Genomic DNA, 23,056 nt, shown 5'->3' with positions numbered 1-23,056 from the left:
ATAATACAACAATAATAATAATAATAATAATAATAATAATGATCATGATAATAATAATAATGATAATGATCATGATCATGATAATATTAATAACACTACTACTACTACTACTACTAATAATAATAATAATAATAATAATGATGATCATTAATAATAATAATAATAATAATAAAGATAATAGTGATAAGAAGTAGAAGAAGTTTTGGAATTTGGTATAAAATCGTAATAAAGTTAAACCACGCTCTGTCGGCGTCAGCTGCGTCAGACCCGCTAGTTTCCGTTTTCCTCCCATGTACTTGAACGCATCACGTTTCGTTTTGTGGAATGACGTGTCAAGTAAGAGCCGGAAGCTTCCTGTGTGTCCAAAATGGCTTATCAGACACTACAACAGGAGTACCTCCAGATCCCTGTTGTCACCAGAGCCTACACCACGGCCTGCGTCCTCACCACGGCAGCAGTGGTAAGACTCCAGAACGCGTTCGTGTGGTCGGAGGTCCCCGGGTCCTCCTTGGCGTTAGCTGCGGTGTGTGATAGACGGTACACACACATTCACACATCCGAACTTCCAGGATCAGAAGCTCCGACTCGAGATGCTGTTTACTACACATCGACACCTTTTCTCAACCTGTGGAACACACACAATGAGCTACAAGCGACTGAAGCCTGTTTTATTTTCTCAATGAGACGTCAAACCTTTCTTTTGAAATATATCGCTTCGAACGTGCAGCTGCAGCGGTGTGGACGCTAAGGGACCGTCAACAAATGTCCACACTTCTCTTGTCAAACATGTTACATTTAATTATAAAGTCTGATGTCAAGCAACAACACTTGGGTTAAAAAAATAGGCTTTTATAGAATTGTGTGGAATTTTGATTGTTGGACACATCATTTCAATAACTTTTGATATATTGGATGTAGTGTCACCAAAATAATACCACATATCAAGGACTACTGTATGGTTATACTACACCAATTGGATTTGGATATGCAACTAATTGAAATTTTATACATTTTTTATTACAAATGCTATGATTATGTCGTCAGTAACATTTGATCTACTTGGTGTTGTGTCACCAAAATCATGTCACATATCAAGGACTGTCATATGTTTATACTACACCAATTAGATTTTGGAAATTAATTGTAATTGAATTTTAGGGAAATTTTATTACATATGTTATGATTATATTGTCAATAACCTTTGATCTATTAGGTGTAGTGTCACTAAAATCATATCCTATATCAAGGACTACCGTATGTTTATACTACACAATTTGATTTTGGAAATTATTTGTAATTGTATTTTAGGGAATAATTATTACATATTTTATGATTCTATCATCAATAACTTTTGATCTACTCGATGGAGCATGACCAAAATCGCAACCTTTTACATGTGGCTTTTATTGTTACTCCAGATTAATTATTGTAATGGTAATTTTCTAATAAAGAATATCAAGAAACAGATCTTGGTCTTTTGTGAGGTTTATTTGAGGCCTCAACCAATGCCACAGTCATAATCAGAGAACAGAGTTGTCTAAGACAGTGCACACCGAGGGCAGGACCGTCTGGGGTATTTCTAGAGAAGTCAGAAACTTTGTCATAAAAATATCTTAAAACTCAATTACAGTTAATTTTCCCAAAATAACTGGTGTAGTATAAACATACTACGTCCTTGATATGTGATGTGACTTTGGTGACACTACAAACTAGTAGATGAAAAGTTATTGACGATATTGTGGAAGTCGTTAAACAGGAGATGGACAGAGTTGTCACGTCGGTTTTGGTTATTCCTTCACACAACAATAACAGTCGTCCTGTCAAACCTTTCACCCGTGACATCACCGCACATCCTTCTTCAACACCCAGCGCATCCCCAACACGTTACTGTCACACCCACTCCACTCTGAATGAGAACTTCCCTCAAGGTGCACCACAATATCAAATCAAATATGGAATACAAATTCTTTTCCAAATCCGATTGGTGTAGTATAAACATACGGTAGTCCTTGATATGTGATATGATTTTGGTGACACTACGACCAATACATCAAAAGTTATTAATATAATCATAAAATGTGTAAGAAATATTCCCTAAAATTCAATTAGTTAATTTTCCAAATCCAATTGGTGTAGTACAAACATAGTCGTATGTTGAAATGATATCCAACAATCAAAATTTGAATCCAAGTGTAGTACAGCCAGAACTGCTGCATCATCTATTGTGAAGTTGTTTGCTTGACATCAGACTTTTTTATTTTGAAGGAATCAGTTTTTGACAGAGAAATTCATGTCGATGTGGACGGTGCCTTAGCGTCACCACAGTTGCCAACTGCCCATAGAAAACAATGTCATTTATTATTTCTTTTACCAGAGACTCTACATCTCATTTAGGAAGAAAACAAAAACAAAAAGCAGGTTTCCATCAGTAGCTTGTTGCCTGTGTAGCAGAGGTGTTGACTGACCTCTCCGGGGGTCTGAGCGGCGAGCCATGAGCTGCTGACCCAGGATAGAGCTGCTGACCCAGGATAGAGCTGCTGACCCAGGAGAGAGCTGCTGACCCAGGAGAGAGCTGCTGACCCAGGATAGAGCTGCTGACCCAGGAGAGAGCTGCTGACCCAGGAGAGAGCTGCTGACCCAGGAGAGAGCTGCTGACCCAGGATAGAGCTGCTGACCCAGGAGAGAGCTGCTGACCCAGGAGAGAGCTGCTGACCCAGGAGAGAGCTGCTGACCCAGGATAGAGCTGCTGACCCAGGAGAGAGCTGCTGACCCAGGATAGAGCTGCTGACCCAGGATAGAGCTGCTGACCCAGGAGAGAGCTGCTGACCCAGGAGAGAGCTGCTGACCCAGGATAGAGCTGCTGACCCAGGAGAGAGCTGCTGACCGACCCAGGAGAGAGCTGCTGACCCAGGAGAGAGCTGCTGACCCAGGATAGAGCTGCTGACCCAGGAGAGAGCTGCTGACCCAGGATAGAGCTGCTGACCCAGGATAGAGCTGCTGACCCAGGAGAGAGCTGCTGACCCAGGAGAGAGCTGCTGACCCAGGATAGAGCTGCTGACCCAGGAGAGAGCTGCTGACCGACCCAGGAGAGAGCTGCTGACCCAGGAGAGAGCTGCTGACCCAGGAGAGAGCTGCTGACCCAGGAGAGAGCTGCTGACCCAGGAGAGAGCTGCTGACCCAGGATAGAGCTGCTGACCCAGGAGAGAGCTGCTGACCCAGGATAGAGCTGCTGACCCAGGATAGAGCTGCTGACCCAGGAGAGAGCTGCTGACCCAGGAGAGAGCTGCTGACCCAGGATAGAGCTGCTGACCCAGGAGAGAGCTGCTGACCGACCCAGGAGAGAGCTGCTGACCCAGGAGAGAGCTGCTGACCCAGGAGAGAGCTGCTGACCCAGGATAGAGCTGCTGACCCAGGAGAGAGCTGCTGACCCAGGATAGAGCTGCTGACCCAGGATAGAGCTGCTGACCCAGGAGAGAGCTGCTGACCCAGGAGAGAGCTGCTGACCCAGGATAGAGCTGCTGACCCAGGAGAGAGCTGCTGACCGACCCAGGAGAGAGCTGCTGACCCAGGAGAGAGCTGCTGACCCAGGAGAGAGCTGCTGACCCAGGATAGAGCTGCTGACCCAGGAGAGAGCTGCTGACCGACCCAGGAGAGAGCTGCTGACCGACCCAGGAGAGAGCTGCTGACCCAGGATAGAGCTGCTGACCCAGGAGAGAGCTGCTGACCCAGGATAGAGCTGCTGACCCAGGAGAGAGCTGCTGACCCAGGAGAGAGCTGCTGACCCAGGAGAGAGCTGCTGACCCAGGATAGGCCAAGGCGACTGACGGCGGCACAGACGTACCTGTGGCCGGAGCTCCAACACCTCTTAAAGCCTAGAAACAGCCAAATGACACCGTCTTGCCAAAAGCAGCCCAGCTACTAGAATCTGCACTGTTTATCACATCATTCATCATTTTTATGGCATCCACACTATCAATTCTGAATATCAGCGTTTCTCCTTCGTGTTGCAGTAGTTTGTTCTGCGGTTCGCTGAAAGACACAGTGATCGTGTTTGTTTCTTCTTTATTTTTTCCCATGAAGTTCCACTTCATCGTTATGTTGCACTTTGATCCACATTCTGTTTGAACCATGTTCATCAAAAGACAGATATTAACAGTCCAATTGATTCTGTATTGTTTTTGATATATGTGGGCTACTGTCAAATCCCGTTTAAGATTATTTTCCTTACATTAACCAGTGTTTATATACATTTCTCTATCAATACAGCTTGTGTGATGTGATTATATTCACAATCACAAATCACAAAAGATAACATTGTCAATCGGTCATTGTGAAAATGTATTTTTTTTTCACAATTGTTTTGGTTTTTTGAAGTCAAACAGACAGTTGTTTGAACACAAGCAGGGCTGAGGCTATTTACAAAAGCTGACCAGCAGGTGTCACCGTGCTGAAGGATGTGCTCCAGCGGCAGGCCGGGCACATTCTGGCAGCCGGGCTGTTTTTGACATGACAACTTTCACTGCTCAGAAGGCTCACACACTGATGTCACATCCAGAACACACAATGATAGAGCTAACACCTCTGTTGTAAGGCATCATGACAAACCATCATCTTTATTTACACTTTATGTGAGCAAGCTGCTGTATGGAGACTTAAATACATGTAATTATTGAGAGCCTCTTCAAAGGCACAGTATGTTAAATATCTACTACTATGTTTATCCACTGGGTGACAGTAGTGAGTAGGTTTAGCATACATTATGTTCTTCGGAGGCATGTGACTCTCCATACACTACCAGTGATACGATGCATTAGTGATTCACTGAATCCCGTGGCGATACGATGCGATACAACACACCCCTGTGTAGGGGTGGGCCGATCCGGTCCAGTATCGGTATCGAGTTCCCATATGAAAGTAATTCGCAGATTGGAAGATTCCGATGTACAATGTGGAATGAATTTCCTGAATGGAGGCGGGTCTCAATGAGACGTGGAGTGAAGGCCCTGCAGAATCCCTTTTTGAAGCCATAAGAACAAGACCAAGGTTTGGTAGTGACGTCAGCAAGCTGCGGAAAAAACCCTTTGTCCAACAGGACTGTTCATCCTCACCAAGACGCTGCTGAACTCTCAGGCCACGCCACATGTGGCGTGTGCTCATCTTGACGAGTCGCACATCTGGATGAGACGGAGATAGAGTGCGGCAATGGTGGAGAGAGTAGTTTTTGAGTTGATGAGAGCGGAAGAGGATGGAGAAAGACAGACACTCGAAGTTGAGGAGGAAGAAGAATTGTCAAGATACGCTTTAGCAGAGGAAATTAAAGGTATAGTAGAGGATTTTCTTCTTCCGGGTGGATCATCAAAATAACTGGTCCTCCTAATTGTCAATCATTCTGGTGATATATGACGTAAGGCCGTCGTACGTGCTCGTCCCTGCACGCAGCTCACTCCACACGGTTCTCATCATGCCGGTGGCCGACCCCACGCATTATTCTTGGACATTTTTACACAGTTTCACCCCCTCTGGTGCAAATCTTCTTGTAAAGTGAGCTTATGTGAGCGATGCCGACTTGTGACTTGTAAACAGAGCGTGCACGAGGAGAACTGGGCTCGTCACGTCTCTCGCACGCGTTTTAGTAGGCGTTCCGTCTCGGGAGCAGGTACAGCGTTGCGCATGCGCACTTTTTTCAAACGGTGGAGAGGGCGGTTCTTTCCTAAAATTCCTGAAAATCCTCCTGTATACCTTTAAGAAAAGGCAACCACAAGAGGCTGCCGACTTGTAGACCACGCCCCCTCACAGCAGGCCACTCCCCCTCACAGCAGCCACACGTCTGTGAAGCGGCGTTTTCACTTTTGAACTGCACAGTTTATTTCTCACCTCCTGTGCTGTCAGAAACATTTCTCTGAACTGTTTCAGTAATAAAAGTGAGAGGTTTTGTTTGAGCCGCGGCGTTTGTCCGGTTTTAACTGCAGGAGCTGAGCGCTTTGAGTGATGCGTTCAGGTGCATCACGGCATTTTAAAGAGCTGCGACGCTCAGACAGTAACCATGTTATGAGCTCAATATGATAAAAATATCACTGATGGTGCTTAGCGAGTTGGAATGCGCAGCACATGTCACTGCTGAAGTTTGGGCCCAGTTCAGCCAGGATGGCCGGCACTGCCCAAACACATCATTTTCTTCTTTCGTCTTGTTCTGATGGAGTATGAATTGGCCTTAAAATGTCAGGAATCCATTCCACAGTTTACAGCCAGCCAGCGAAGCCAGCTTAGCATGCGAGGGAAGTAGCGACTTGTTATGACAACGTGCCGCTGTTTGGACGGATTTTACGTCAAAGTATTGGCGTGAATGTTTGTAAAGGCGTTGTACAGCGAGGTGGACGCTCTGCTGCTCTAAAACACCAGCTCGTCCAGGAGAACAGCTCTTCCTCCGCCGTACCAGGAAATTCACACCTCTGTGAATCTGCATTTTACTCCACGCTAAACTCCCTGAAAATAGTCCCAATCATTTATGTTGTGTTCAAGCTGGAAACACTGCAGTTTGTGCTGCGTTGCTAGATAATTTCTCCAGGAATTAATACAGTGATTGTGAGGTTTTAAAAATAGAGCGAGTTTATTATAAGACGATGACGTCACTCAGACCCCCACATTGTCCACATGGAACTAAAATACTTTGTACTGCTTCCCTTTCTCACCTTCTACTAACCTCAAGTTGTCTTTGAGAGAAAACATGCAAACATTCCTACATTTATTACTTTACTGTAGAGAGGAGTTTATTACAGCTACATATCAAATCAACAGTAATGATAATCTTATTAAAGCAAACACAGCTCTGGTATCAGAATAATATTGGTATCGGCAGATATTCAAATTTGGGTATTGGGATTGGATCATAAGTGAAAAAATCTGGATCAGTGCTTCCCTACCCCGGTTCCAGATTCAATATGATACGATATTGATTTGATGGCAATTCAATTTTACACAATGCGATACGATGCAATTTGGTGTGATATGACTCAACATGATTTAAAGAAATGATACCAACCTTATAAATAGAAAATAAGAAACTTCAATTCCGTACGGTACTCGATGCGGAGGATTTATTCTTTATTCCAATCCTCATAAGCAACAAATTTAACAAAGTGGACATTTTGCTTATAATCTACTAGAACTATGCATCACTTTATGCATCTTCGTTTTGTCTTCTTAAAAACCACAACACAAAAAAACAGGCCTTTTCACAGTGTTGGGATTTAGAACCAGATCCCAGATAAGGAACAGGAATCAGTTCCTCACATTTAGAAGTAGTTTTATCACAATATAAATAATACAAATAATAACCCTTTACGGGGCTCCATATTTATGCAAAAAAAGTAACTATCATTTGGCAGTAGCGGCTGCTGTAAACAGAACGACTCACCGACGCTCACTGATTATTAGGTTATTCACTGTAAATAACAGAAAAAATAAATTGATAAAAATAAAATAGACTTTTTGAATGGTGAATGGACTTACATTCACCATTCAAATATAGCTGTGTATAGCTGTGTGATTAGCCCCAAAGGGCTTTACACAGCTCATCACAATCACCCATTCATACACCATTGGAGGCCGCGGCCATGCAAGGCGCTGTCACTCCAGTGAGAGCACTTTGGGGATCAATGTCCATGGGCACTTCGGTATGTAAGCAGGCAGAGGTGGAAATTGAACCTGCAACCTTCTGATTGGGGGATGACTGCCCTACCAACCCAGCTAGACCACCTCATAAAAGATGACACATGACATCTAACTTGGTGGTTTATTTCATGTGGCTTTTCCCCAGTGTTTTTTTCAGGACGATGAGTCCACATGTTCATGAAGAAGCAGACGGGCTCTGCCGTCACAATGATACAGTATATTGTCAGTATCATTCCTCCAGTTCAGAGAAACACTTGCTGCCAGTGTAGGTTTAGCAGCATGGCCTTCTTTATAACCCGCCTGTGTTTTGTCATGTTTACCATCTTTATTGTAAAAGCAAAAGTCCTTCTAAAGCTGTATTTCCAGTGCACAAAGTGCGGGGACGGAACGGAGCCTCACGGAGCGGTATGGCAAAGCGTAGCCGGAGCCAAATCTGGTTCCCACTGCCGAAAGTAGGTCAAAAAGTAGGCGGGGCTTAGAGCTCCTCAGATATGTGACGTTATAACAGTCGTCTCAGCCAGGAGGCAGATCTGGACCTTATGAATCCTCTGTTGTTGTTTACATCCTCCACTTTGCACTAGTTGTTTAGTTAACTGATATTTTTTGCAGCAGCAGAGCTGCAGCTGTAACTTCCGTGTTGGTCCTGAGAGAGTGAACAGTCCGGTGACTTGCCCCGCACCCGGGCCGCGATGACACGGCCATTGTGGGGTGTGTTGGGGGCGGGGGGGAGGCGGAGTACAGGGTCCTGGTGGAGCGATTTGTGAAGTGGTGTGGGGAGAAGCACCTGCTGCTGAACGTGGAGAAGACCAGGGAGATGGTGGTGGACTTCAGGAGGAACCAGCCCCTGCCCTCTCCAGTCAGCATCAGTGGGAAGGCCGTGGACTTAGTGGACACCTATAAGTACCTGGGTGTCACACTGGACCATAAACTGGACTGGTCCACCAACACACAGGTTCTACAAGAAGGGCCTGAGCCGGCTCTACTTCCTGAGGAGGCTCAGGTCCTTTAATGTCTGCAACAAGATGCTGCACATGTTCTATCAGTCTGTTGTCGCAAGCACCATCTTTTTTGCTGCGGTGTCCTGGGGTGTCCTGGGGTGTCCTGGGATGTCCTGGGGTGTCCTGGGGTGTCCTGGGATGTCCTGGGGTGTCCTCGGGTGTCCTTGGGTGTCCTGGGGTGTCCTGGGGTGTCCTTGGGTGTCCTGGGGTGTCCTGGGGTGTCCTGGGGTGTCCTGGGATGTCATGGGGTGTCCTGGGGTGTCCTTGGGTGTCCTGGGGTGTCCTGGGGTGTCCTGGGGTGCGGGCATTAAGGCAAAGGACGCCAACAGACTGAACAAAGTGATCAGGAAGGCAGAGTCTGTTGTTGGCTCCAAGCTGGTCACCTGGAGGAGGTGGTGGAGGACAATCATGGACAACCCCCCCCCCCCCCCCCCCCCCTCCACAAGACACTGGACAAGCTGGTCACCCTGGAGGAGGTGGTGGAGGACAATCATGGACAATCCCCCCCCCCCCCTCCACAAGACACTGGACAAGCTGGTCACCTGGAGGAGGTGGTGGAGGACAATCATGGACAATCCCCCCCCCCCCCTCCACAAGACACTGGACAAGCTGGTCACCTGGAGGAGGTGGTGGAGGACAATCATGGACAATCCCCCACCCCCCCCCCCCCCCCACAAGACACTGGACAAGCTAAAGAGCAGCTTCAGCAACAGACTGATTCAACCTGCTGCTCTGAGGAACGCTACAGGAAGTCGTTCCTCCCCACGGCAATAAGACTTTTTAACTTGTCTACCTCCGTCAGAGCCTCAATATAATTACTCATGCTTATTTCTAAGTGCCCATGTTCCATTCTGTGTTTTACTAAATTTATGTCCTACCCAGATATTTTATGTCCTACCAGATATTTTTATATTTTAATTTTTACTTTTATATTCTATTCTATTGTATTTTATAACATTCCTGGGTACCAGAATGCTGCAACAAAACAATTTCCCTTCGGGGATGAATAAAGTTATCTATCTATCTATCTATCTATCTTATCTATCTTATCTATCTTATCTATCTAATCTATCTAATCTATCTAATCTATCTAATCTATCTATCTATCTATCTATCTAATCGGCGGTTGATAAAGGGGATTCCCACTGACAGTCTGGAACATTCAATGAGCAAGGTTTCTACATTGTTACGCTTTTCTGTCAGTGTTTGGTTGGACTTTCAGTCTGTCTTATTGGGGTGGACTCTGTGTCTAAACAAAAGTTGGGGCTGAAATGAACCTTGTAAAAAGCTACAGCTCACTATCTGCCACTTGAGTTTGCAAAGGTTTAGGTCATCACTGTTTACAGAGCCCTTCCTGCTTGACACTCAAAAGCTTCTCCGTTGCATTGAGGACCCCAGGCAGATCTGTCAAAATGTTCAATGACGTCTCAGTGCGGCTGCAAGCTGCTAAACAAATACAACTCAACACAAGTGTGTGTGTGTGTGGTGGTTTATGTGGTTCTCCTTCCGGTTTTGTTCCTGCCTGTAACGCCATCTTTGTTTTTTCTCCTCCCCTTTTGCAGCAACTAGAGATTATCACACCATTTCAACTCTACTTCAACCCTGATTTGATTCTTAGAAATTACCAGGTGAGTGAAAACCAAAGAATACATGCAACAACATGACTGTCATGAGTATGAGGGGTTTGGCTGGAGGGGAACAAAACCTCTGACTTCATGTATCTACACTGCAATGGATAAAAATCCCTATTCCTTGTTTTTCCTTCAAACGTATTACCTTATATAAATTTAGCAATAAGGTGGTCAGTAATCTGAATACACCATGACTCCCTGAGCTGAAATCTTCTTCAGGCCTGTTAAATGAGTTCAATCATGGTAGTTAAGTCACGTTGAATATGAGGTCAAAACACAAACATTGAATTATTTTTTGTTCGGTATCTTCACACTGCACTTCTAGCACTTCATTAGCCCATCCATCCATCCATCCATCCATCCATCCATCCATCCATCCATCCATCCATCCATCCATGGCATCCATCCATCTCCATGATTGTATCCACACTCCACTCTGGGATCACTTCCATGCACGTTCCGTAACGTAATGTAATGATCCCGAAACTATCTCCACGTGTCCTGCCTGTCGTTCTCCACCTTTCCTAAAGTAGTTAATGTTTCACTTCAGGAGTTTTGAGCCGTCTGTCTATCTTTATTTGTGTGTAACTTGTGGTTGTTGATACGAGGAGCTGGTGGTTGTCCTCACACAAGTGCTCAGTAGGCTCTGGCGCATGCGTAGTCGCCATGTAAGTATAAGTCAGTGATAAATCACACAAACTAAAGTGCAGATTACTTATTAAGAACAATAATACAAACAAATCTGTGGCTTTACCACTTCAGTATGTCCAACTTTCACGTTTCATGAAACATTATATGTAAACATGGGTACTGCACTTCTTAAACACAGTCTGAATTTAACTCGACAGTCTATAAATAAATAGAGTTTACATGTATATAAAGTCAAGCTTACTGATCTTCAGTCAGTGACATCACACATAGTAAAGTGCAGGAAAGTAAGAACAAGTATCTGCTTTAATCAATTGGACATTTTTTTGGTAAATCAAAGTCCCAATGAACACCAAATAATAAGTGTATGTTTTTACTCAGTAACAGCAGCACACAACACACTAAAGTGCAAAATGAGTATGGCACTGTCAGCCAGAAAGATTCCTCTCTATAGTTCTCAGTAGCTCATAGATTCTGGCAAGGAAAACCAGCATGTGAACGTTTGCTGGTTTTCACGACAAGCTAGTGCAGGTCACTGTGTTCCCTTCAGCACTAAAAGACGCTCTGAGGGAGACTGCTGCCATGAATACAGACTTACTGGTGGGCCCTCTTGCACAGTCATGGGAAGTTGGTGTTGTGCACCTTCCACCAGGCCGAGGGGTCTCCTCCATCAATGGCAGGAGTCATGAGGGAACTGTTTAACTCTGCCTCAGTGGCATATTCCAGTTGCATGTGAGAAGCAGGAGAGGACACTGCAGTCTTGAAGAGGCTTCCAAGCGCCTAGCCACCTTGTCCCCAGGGGGCTGTGCACTTTGAGGCCTCGGATGAGGAAACCACTTCCCTCTTCCCTCTTCTCCTATCAGTTGAAGAAAATGAACATTATTAATGAAATTAGATCAGAAATCAATAAAGAATGAGCATTTTTGTGATATAATAGATAATTATTGCTAACCTGTTTCGTGCACGCCTTGCTGATTCCAGCATTCCGGGCTGGAATCGGGTCTTAATGGTAGGAATGTTGCCTGGGGTGATGTACTGGGTTTTGAACCTGGGGTCCAGGAAAGATGCAACATCCAAAAGCTCCTGGGGCCTGGAGTCATTGTACTTATCATCGAGGTATGCCAGGACCTTGGTTTTGATTGACCTTGTCAGGTCAGGGTCCTCTTGATCTTCAACCAGGACTGATATAGCCAGAAGGTGAAGACGTGGTTTGAGGTAGGAGATGCTCACATATTCCTCTCGAGAGAGGGCGTCTGTACAGTCCAGGAGAAGAAGATGCAGTGCCTTGTGAACAGACTCCAACACCGCACAGCCCTATTGCTCTTGACACTGTCATCTTTGAGTGCATCTCCTGTAATACAAAATGATATAAGAACAGTGTAATTTACACAATTTGACTTTGGAATAAACACACCCGTTCAAATTCTCTCCCTCCCTCCAACTCTTACATTCTATCACGCACACACTGTCCCTCTCTGCTCACTCGCAATCCTGCACAAACATGCATGGGCCCACATATACATCACGATACAAATGTACGTACCAATGGAAGGGTCAACACTGGGGTCTAGTCCATTCATTTAACACTGGGTCTAGCCCATTCATTTAACACTGGGTCTAGTCCATTCAGTCAGCTGTGCTGCCATCACCATATTGGGGTTAGGGTTAGTTACAACTCAGGCTGGTTCCAATGTTTTCCCCTGTGTGGTCATCCAGGAAGTAGGATGCTTGAAGGCAGCGAGCTTTGAGATTTAAGTCTTCGTCAATGTAATGCACCATAAGCTGCTGTCCGGCTTGACCACAAATCAGTTGTTGTTGCAAAAAACTCAATTTTTTAGCTCTGCTGCAACTCTGCATTTTCTATATACTGTACCGCTTATCCATTGTGCTTATCAAAGACGTGACCCCAGGCTTGGTCACTATACTAATGGCCATCATATCCTTCACTATGAACTCCCCAGTTATTTCCACCTGCCGTTTCCAATCACGTTCATAAGGAGTAATCCTTTCAAACAGTTCGGTCGGTGATCCCTGTCGGCTGGTACTTTGCTTACTTGAAGTTGAAGCACTGGTCGCTGGTGTTTCAGTCATGCAACTATCGTGTATGGTTTTGTGGTGTTTTTTTAACTGTTAATAAAGGTTCGTAGTGTTTCCTCATGAGGAACAGCAACAGCAGCAAGGCAGGTGCTCGCTCAGTGGTCACGTGACCAGATCAGGTGAGCAGTCAAATCGCAGCCCCTGCGATTAGAAAATTGCCTTTTATCATATCGCGATATCGCAAATGCGATTACTGTATTTTCCACAAGATAGAGCGCAAATTTAAGCCGCGCCTGTAAAATGTAACAAAAAAACATATAAGCAGCAATTGAAGCTAAAGCGTAGGTATCCACGTTGTAATATGGCAAGAATTTCACTGCAGGAATACGGGGATTGCTCATATTTTCATAATTTCTCACAAATCTTTCTTTCATTGTTCTGGAAATTCCCGCACACAGTGCTGTGTTGTGCGAAGCCCGTAGACAGACAGAGAGACAGAGACACAGATACATGATCACCAAGAGTTTTATCTCTGTTGATAAAGTATTATTGGTTATTTGCTAATTGTGATTCCGAGGAGGAAGATTTCTCAGCCACAGATGCAACACGTCGGCTTTACGATGCACCTGAACACAACATTGACAGAGACAGACGGAGAGACATGGAGACACAGAGAGACAGATACATGATCAGCCAGCGTTTCATCTCTGTTGATAAAAGTATTTTATTGGTTATTTGCTGATTGTGATTCTGAGAAGGAAGATTCCTCAGACACAGAGTCCAGCACGCTAGTTTACGTGATGCACCTGAACGCAGCATTGACGGCAGTCGGACCTCAGGAAGCAGAACAAGACGAGCTCACCAAGAGCACAAATGTCACTTTTAAGGCAAGTGTAGGAGAAGCAGAGGCTAAAAACAGCATGTATCCACATGCGGAAGTACAATCTGGCGGCATGAAGCCCGTTAACCCGGACAAATCCATAAATAAGCTGCATCGTGTTATAAACCACAGGGTTCAAAGCGTTGGAAAAAAGTAGCAGCTTATCGTCCGGAAAATATGGTAATCGATCAGCCCTACAAGCAAGATGGTTATATAGGATTTATCCAAGGTTATTTTTTGACGTTTCATTGTATTTTGCACCAGAATGTTTCATTAAAATTGACTTTATCTTGAATCTTGCAAAAATATAGACCATTTCATTAGATACACTGTGGCCATAACAAAGAAAAACGTGTACATTTAAAAGTTCTAGCAATATTTTACCAGTCTGGTCCACTCAAGATAAAACTGGACTCTATGTGGTCCCTGAATTGTACCGGTAAATTAAATCTTATTTAATAATTATTTTGTATACATCTTATATACGTGTGTATATATCTATATCTGTCTGTCTGTCCGTCCATCTATCTTTCTATATCTTTCTATATCTTTATATATCTTTATATTGGTTCAGTTATGTGCTTTTAAATAACCATAACATATTTGGTGTTTGGTTTGTTCATTATCAACTGGTCCTACAATTGGTCCTCGTGACCCGTCCCTGCGAAGAGAGAACACCAGCCTTCAGGGGACACTTGCCCTTAGATTTTAGGATGTCCCTACTGTAGTGTATATTTTTATTAAAGGACCCATATTTGTCTATATTTAAGGTTTCACAGTCCCTCCTGTGCTCATGTGGGATAATAATGTGGGTGATCCAGTAGAAACACTCACAACTAGTGAAATTCTAGTATTTCTTGGACTGAGCTGACGTCACCTCTCATGATGGTGGTTCTCAGCTCCTCCACCCTCACGGAGACTGCAGCCCAGCCCACAGCCGCCTCCTCCACCCCCTGGGTGACGTAGCCAGCAGCTCACGCTGGTAGTTTTAGTAATGTACTGACACATCTCGGCCCTCGTTAGTCTTTTATTGTGGGAATAGCAGCAGGTTTCAAGATGAACTTCTGAGGAAGTCCAGTTTCAAAGTACTGTAGTTCTGGAAGCTTCTTTGGTGAAGAGTCGCTCACAAACAAACATTGTTTGTGGAAAACAAAAACAGAAACAGCAGTTCAATGTGAAGCAGCAGAGACTGAGAGAGCAGAGAAGAGGCTCCTTGGCACACTGGTGGGCGTGTCTTGTTTTGGTTTCTCCTCATGTCAATCTTCCTGGAGGCGGGGCTTCTCCAGCTCTGTGACATCATCAAATAGAATCAAGGTGTTGAGCTCCCCCACCAGGGAGAACAGAGAAAGTTCACTGTGAACTCAACTTGAGGGAATCAATGAAAAAAACACTTTGGGGATTATCTGAACCCCAAATAGCACTTTTATCATGTTTAAAGCACAGAAAAGTCATTTTAGTAGAATATGGGACTTTTAATGTAATTTCATTTTGAAAGGCCACAGTACATAACTTCCGCTGTCACGGAGTGTGTGCTGGAAGTCATTTAAATAAAGTTTGGCCTGCTGCTGGTCGCCTTGTCAAACTTCATTAAAGCCAAAGCCAAACATCACATGGTGTCAGAAGTGGGATTACTGCTTTGAAATCCATATTTGCCAGGCATGGAATTCCCGATGTCCTTTTCTCTGACAAGTTTTTAAAATAATGATGCCTAGCAGCAGAGTGACGCCTCGCTGTACAGCAGCTTTGCTAACATTCACATTGATTTGATGCTTTGCGGTGTTTTGAGTGTGAAATATGTCCAAAGTGTGTCAAGTGACATGTTGTCATGAAAAGTCAGAAAGCACAGTGCTGCTAGGCTAGCCTGCTCACTGGCTGCAAACTGTGGAACGGATTTCATGAGTCATTAATTCCACATCTCATTGAGTCCCGCCTCCATTCAGGAAATCAATTCCACAGTTTGCAGCCAGTGAGCAGAGCAGCGGCAGGGAAACACGTGGAGTCATTTCAGCAACAGTAAAGAACAGACGAGGCTTCATGGATCGGAAATTTCCGATCCGTGAATTACGTTGGTATCACAATCTGATACTGATATGCAATTGAACGGCCCCATCATCAAGTAATCATTAGAAACATAATTTTCATTGAAAAATTTAGTAGTGGCCTCATTCAAGTCCTTATCTGGAAAATAAAGTGGAGTTGGTTTTTTTTAACCCTTGGATGCATGACCACCAATACATACACTCTTCCTTGAGTGGGGTCAAAAATGACCTCAGTTAGAATCCAGGTGTTTTTGCAATAAACATAAAATGTCTTTAATTTGCTTTTAGGATATTTTAGTCAACAAAAGATTGATTTCATTATTGATACACTCATTTATCACTTCTTCTAACATTTAATGGAACTTTATGCCATAGTGGGCTTGCTGGGCATATACTAGTGGAACTTGGTCCTCCCTCTGAATGGCACAAGTTGTTCATCCATTGTGACACAGTCACTGGGGAGGACTTTCTGCCTGCAGTTGACCAGCAACAGGTCCCATATGTAGCTGAAGGCTGGAATTGGGTTTGTGTCCATTCGGTAGGCTCTGATCCGGTTGTCAGCAAATCGCAGTAAACGACGAATATCTCAACTGACATAGTGGTCTTGTGCACTGGGTTACTTAGAGGACTCCCAAAGAGATCATAGATTGGTACATCCCAGTTCTTCTCCCTCCTGCAAGAACGTTCACTGCAATGAAGGCCATGAGCTCATCTTTGCTCACATTTTACACTCATTCTCTTTGTCTGTTACTACTCTTTGTTCCTGTCGGCACTATATTGTCAGTGATAAGTAGCTTCCATGCATCTATTGGGGAGACAGTGCTAAACCCAGTGGCTGGCCCTGGCCAACCTCTCACACTCTTGTGGCCTATTGCTTTGGCCAGGGAGGAAGGAACTGACCATTCTGTTGGACTGGCTGGCTCACTCACTCACTCACTCACTCACTCACTCACTCACTCACTCACTCACTCACTCACTCACTCACTCACTCACAATAATTGCTGATTGTATAATAGGATAAGAATAATAGTGCTTACACAACAATCCAATAATGTTAGCGAGCTAGTATTACAGTACTAACAGTATTTTGTAGTTAATATTCATTCAGTATTTAGACACGTTTAATGACATTTAAGATCAAGCTGAATAGTTTTCCTGAAAGAGGAGATGTGTGAATGAAGCCGCTGAATGTTTCTCTTTTCTGTTTTCAGGTATGGCGACTAATAACCAACTTTCTGTTTTTTGGTCCTGTTGGGTTCAACTTCCTGTTCAATATGATTTTTCTGTATCCCTCTCATGTGAGAACAGTTTGCATAACACGCACACACACAGTGTCGGTGTAGACTCCTTGACGCCTCGTTGCAGGTACAGATACTGTCGAATGCTGGAGGAGGGCTCGTTCAGGGGCCGGACGGCTGACTTCGTCTTCATGTTCCTGTTCGGAGGGCTGCTCATGACCGTATCCTTTCTACGCCACTGAAGTCCTCAGGGACTCCATGAAGTTGATGTGGAGAACAGCTGCAAGAAAAAGCTATTATTCAAGGATCACAATATGACTTGAAGTTTTGACACTTATGTTTATGATCTTAATGATCCATTATGAATGGAGGCATCCTTTATCACATTTCGTGATATGTATTGCAGCCACAGTAGTTAAAAGTTTTTACTTTGTCTGTCATGATGTTTCTCATATTCTTCCCGCTCCAAAAACCTTTTTAAATCTTTTTTTAATGTAAAAAAACTGAAATCGAAGACTATTTGAATTAGCGAGTTAGTCTGTCTGACACCCGTGTGATGACAGTTCTTGGCAAAAACTGTGGAGTCAGCAGTCTCTGAGGATGGTCATTCAGTTGTTTGATTACAGATATGCAACCAAACTAAAGTCATTTAAAATGGCAACTATCTGGTTATTAGAAATACTTAAATAAGTCAAGAAAGAAAATGCTATACAAATCTTTACCAATTGCTTTTTTTGATCAAGCAGAAGTTAAAAAGTATGGAATACCGTGTAAAAAAAAAAGGTTTGCCAAACAAATACCTGCATCAGATTAAATATGCTCATTCGTCTGCAGGTAAAGAAGACATGAAGGAGAGAAACCTTAAAGCAATATGTCTTGAAAACAGGAAATGCTCAGCAACACAAACTGAGAACAGATGAATGGAAGCTGGACTCAACATCTGTGACTGAGCTAAACCGTCAAAAGGAAGTAAGATTTACATACAGAAACACTAAACAAAAGCCATCATTAGCGCCTAAACAGAAAACAGCAAGGTGACAGTGGGTGAAGGAAGAGCAGTGGTGGACAGTGGTGACTGGATGAAAGCCGTATTCAGTGATGCTCATCAGATTTGTGACGACAACATGAACATTTCCAGTCACTGTTGAACTGAGGCTGCATGTCAAGTAAAGCCACTGGAAACAAGGCGATCATGATTTCTTCATTCAATGTTTATGTTGACTTTTTGGACACTTTCTATTCCATCAGTTGAAATTATGTTTGGAGACGATTACATAATGTTTCACAATGACGATACATCTTTCCGAAGAGCAAAACGGTGAAAATCTTCCTTGGAGAAAGACCCATAAGGTCAATATCATGACTGACAAATAGTCCAGACCTCCATTCAGTTGGAAATCTATGAATCTGGAAATGGTCCATGAAAAGGCTCCAGAGCCAGATTCTTGCTTCGAGGCTTAGAGTTACAGAGAGAATGCAGGTGGCTGTGAAATATGTGGTGCAACAACATACTTGTGTTTTTTCATGATTCTACACTGCTCCAAAAATAAATCAAACTGTCACTAAGGAAGTAGCACTGACTGACCATCAGTTTCACCTGTTGTGCAAATGGAAAAGACAAAAGGTGGAAATTATAGGCAATTAGCAAGACACCCAGTAAAGAAGGTTCTGGAGGTTCCTCAGACCACTTCTCACTTCCTCTGCTCTCTGGCTGATGTGTTGGTCACTTCTAATGCTGGTGGTGCTTCACTGTAGTGGTACCATGAGACCATGATGAATGCTGGTGGTGCTTCACTGTAGTGGTACCATGAGACCATGATGAATGCTGGTGGTGCTTCACTGTAGTGGTACCATGAGACCATGATGAATGCTGGCGGTGCTTCACTGTAGTGGTACCATGAGACCATGATGAATGCTGGTGGTGCTTCACTGTAGTGGTACCATGAGACCATGATGAATGCTGGTGGTGCTTCACTGTAGTGGTACCATGAGACCATGATGAATGCTGGTGGTGCTTCACTGTAGTGGTACCATGAGACCATGATGAATGCTGGTGGTGCTTCACTGTAGTGGTACCATGAGACCATGATGAATGCTGGTGGTGCTTCACTGTAGTGGTACCATGAGACCATGATGAATGCTGGCGGTGCTTCACTGTAGTGGTACCATGAGACCATGATGAATGCTGGTGGTGCTTCACTGTAGTGGTACCATGAGACCATGATGAATGCTGGTGGTGCTTCACTGTAGTGGTACCATGAGACCATGATGAATGCTGGTGGTGCTTCACTGTAGTGGTACCATGAGACCATGATGAATGCTGGCGGTGCTTCACTGTAGTGGTACCATGAGACCATGATGAATTCTGGCGGTGCTTCACTGTAGTGGTACCATGAGACCATGATGAATGCTGGCGGTGCTTCACTGTAGTGGTACCATGAGACCATGATGAATGCTGGCGGTGCTTCACTGTAGTGGTACCATGAGACCATGATGAATGCTGGCGGTGCTTCACTGTAGTGGTACCATGAGACCATGATGAATGCTGGCGGTGCTTCACTGTAGTGGAGAACGTTCTGCTGCAGGAACCTCCTCCATCATGAGCGTTTTGGGTCAGTACTGGTGGGGGGTCAGTACTGGTGGGGGGGGTCAGTTCTCTGGGGGCCACAGCCTCCATGTGCTCCAGAGGTAGCCTGAGTGGCATCAGGTACCAGGATGAGGTCCTCAGACCCCTGGTGAGACCACATCCTGGTGCGGTGGTTCCTGGGGTCCTCCTAGTGAGACCATGCTAGACCTCATGTGGCTGCAGGTCCTGCAAGATGAAGACCTTGATGCTCTGGACTAGCCCCCCAGTGAGTGGACAATTTGTCCCTGGCTCTGTGTTGTCCCTGGCTCTGTGTTGTCCCTCCACAGTGAGTGGACAATTTGTCCCTGGCTCTGTGTTGTCCCTCCACAGTGAGTGGACAATTTGTCCCTGGCTCTGTGTTGTCCCTCCACAGTGAGTGGACAATTTGTCCCTGGCTCTGTGTTGTCCCTCCACAGTGAGTGGACAATTTGTCCCTGGCTCTGTGTTGTCCCTCCACAGTGAGTGGACAATTTGTCCCTGGCTCTGTGTTGTCCCTCCACAGTGAGTGGACAATTTGTCCCTGGCTCTGTGTTGTCCCTCCACAGTGAGTGGACAATTTGTCCCTGGCTCTGTGTTGTCCCTCCACAGTGAGTGGACAATTTGTCCCTGGCTCTGTGTTGTCCCTGGCTCTGTGTTGTCCCTCCACAGTGAGTGGACAAGCTGTCCTGGTCTGCAGGTGGATTGTGGACTTTTGACAGAGAGGAGACAGACACAGTTGGTAACACCTCCAGTGTTCTGAACCTGCTGTTGTCACACTGCTCACTCATGACGTGTCTGTCCCTCACCACGACAGTCCCGTCCTCCAGTTAGCAGACGACACCACTGTGTCTGGTACAGGAAAGAGGTGGAGGTGCTCACAGCAACACAGCTTCATCCTCCATCACATGAACCACTGTGAGGTGGTGGAGCCCCAGGTTCCTGGGGACACATCTTTATCACACGTCTTTATTTCCTCCGGAAGCTGAAGAAGGTGGACGTCCCCATCCCGGCCTGGACCCTGTCCTCCAGAGGGACAGTGGAGAGTCTGCTGATCCCGGCCTGGACCCTGTCCTCCAGAGGGACAGTGGAGAGTCTGCTGATCCTGTCCTCCAGAGGGACAGTGGAGACTGCTGACAGGTGGACTGTTGTCCTGGTCCAGCTGAAGAGGAGCAGAGGTCCCCCACTGTCTAGACGTCTCACATCCTCCGTCAAGTGTTTGAGCTGCTGCCGTGGGGGAAGACGGTGCAGCAGCCAGTCCACAGTGAGCCCTGCTACACCGCCTCTCTGACCAGTGGGACCACTGCTCTTACTACATGGACTCGCTTTAATTAACTAAGAATTATTCATCATTCATAATCATTCATTATAATAATAGTGAATGATCAATTTAAAAATTGATTTTATATTGCACTAAATTGTTGGGTACATGTGAAACATAATTTTGTTTTTATGTTGCATAAAAATGACCAATTATCCATACATGCATACATGCATACATACATACATACATACATACATACATACATACATACATACATACATACATACATACATACATACATACATACATACATACATACATACATACATACATACATACATACATCCTCTAGATTTAACCTTGTATCTAGATGGCCTGGATTTATGTAGTAAACACTACAGTGCCTAGATCTTTTCTTTCTTTCAAGATAAGTCTACATTTTAATATTTGGCAGATCTTTTGAAATCTGAAAAACGTCATGTTTTTTGTCTGATTGGTGTCGTACTTGACAGTATTCCTCTGATTTCTGATTTTTTTTCTCTAAATTACTCCCTGTTTAATTAGAGATTCAATGGGACAGTTTTAAATAAATTTTCATTTGGACAAATCCAGCTTTAACAGTCAAAGAGTCAGCCTGTTGGTAACGATTGTGTTGCTCCTGTGTGGGTCAGAACCTGTTGCAGCCTCCATGCTGTGTCCACGTCATGTGTGTGCGCTTCCTTAACGGCTTTTCAGATATTTGGCATGTTTGTGAGTCTGGTGTTCCTGGGCCAAGCCTTCACCATCATGCTGGTGTACGTGTGGAGTCGACGGAACCCCAACGTACGCATGAACTTCTTCGGCCTGCTTAACTTCCAGGCGCCATTCCTGCCCTGGGTGCTGATGGGGTTCTCACTGCTGCTGGGGAACTCCATCATCGTGGATCTGTTAGGTGTGTGTGTGTGTGTGTGTGTGTGTGTGTGTGTGTGTGTGTGTGTGTGTGTGTGTGTTGGTTTCCAGTGTGGTTGACTGTGCTCTGCTCTGCTCCAGGCATCGCTGTGGGCCACGTGTACTTCTTCCTGGAGGACGTTTTCCCAAACCAGCCGGGTGGAGGACGCTGGCTCAAAACCCCCTCCATCATGTGAGTCACACACTGTCCTGTGGATTAATAAAGGCTCAGTACAGCCGTGGGAGCGACTGAAAGAGTTTTATTTTAAGTCTTGAAATAGATGTCTGTTGCTTCTGAACTGTCGTATTGGCATGAGGACCAGATGTTCACAACCCCTGCAATGTGTGTGTCCACAGAAAGATGCTGTTTGACACTCCTGAAGAAGACGCCAACTACAACCCGCTGCCGGAAGAGCGTCCTGGGGGCTTTGCCTGGGGGGAGGGCCAGCGTCTCGGGGGTTAATGGAAGCCTCTGGGTCCTCCCTGACCCTGGGGTCATTTCAAGGACCTTCCCTCAGACAAATGGCAGGATGAACGTGGTGTTTGTTTTGAAGTGTTTGTTGAGTTGTGGATGGAGAATGCCAAAGCCTGTTGTCTGTGTGTGTGGGCTTCACTCATCCTCACAAACTCTTCTTCACACCAGATCGTCGCTCCAAAAGACTATTTGACAAGCTTTGGTTGGAACTTGAAAGGAAATAAAATCCTTGAAGCTCGCAAAATATTTTCAAAGTGAATCTATTTGGATGGCAAGTGTTTTTTGGGGGTTTTTTTCAGGTTTTTTCATTTTACTTTTTTAAAGAATAAATGTGTGTGGCAAAAACGACTCCAGCAGTTTTAGTTCTGAATTCTGTGTCCAGCTTCAGTTAGTCAGCACTCACTGGTCGTTTCATGCAAACAGCCTTAATTTACATGAAATATACATTTCCTTCTGAAACCGGAGGAGTCACATCACGCCACGTCACGCCATGCCACGTCACGCCATCCACGCCACGCCACGTCACGAAATGTCCCTTTTGCCATATTTATCTTTATTTGGCAAACCTGAATTGTATCATCTCTTATCTTTCAATAAAATCCTAAAAAAATGTAATTGGCTTTCCGGTGAAATTGCAGTAATTTTT

At 44.7% G+C, this 23,056-nt stretch overlaps 1 protein-coding gene across 1 annotated transcript; it reads left to right on the top strand.

Annotated features, from left to right (window-relative positions):
* Positions 1-332: 332 nt before the first annotated feature.
* derl2 (derlin 2) lies at positions 333-22,758 on the top strand. The gene is made up of 7 exons (XM_080510159.1): positions 333-460; positions 10,232-10,297; positions 17,116-17,189; positions 17,270-17,363; positions 21,744-21,939; positions 22,038-22,128; positions 22,293-22,758. Exons 1-7 carry the CDS (start codon positions 368-370, stop codon positions 22,396-22,398), a joined length of 720 nt encoding a protein of 239 aa, XP_080366285.1. The 5' UTR covers positions 333-367; the 3' UTR covers positions 22,399-22,758.
* Positions 22,759-23,056: the final 298 nt, after the last annotated feature.

This window comes from Blennius ocellaris (assembly GCF_963422515.1).
Source record: "Blennius ocellaris genome assembly, chromosome: 15".
NCBI classification, from domain to species: domain Eukaryota; kingdom Metazoa; phylum Chordata; class Actinopteri; order Blenniiformes; family Blenniidae; genus Blennius; species Blennius ocellaris.
This window is presented reverse-complemented; position numbering and strand designations above follow the sequence as displayed.

Excerpts from the sequence above, each read along its gene's own strand:
- derl2 (XM_080510159.1), top strand. The coding sequence starts at position 368 with ATGGCTTATCAGACACTACAACAGGAGTACCTCCAGATCCCTGTTGTC. Across the intron at positions 461-10,231 it reads TCCTCACCACGGCAGCAGTG|CAACTAGAGATTATCACACC; the intron begins GTAAGACTCCAG and ends CCCCTTTTGCAG. Across the intron at positions 17,190-17,269 it reads CTGTTCAATATGATTTTTCT|GTACAGATACTGTCGAATGC; the intron begins GTATCCCTCTCA and ends GCCTCGTTGCAG.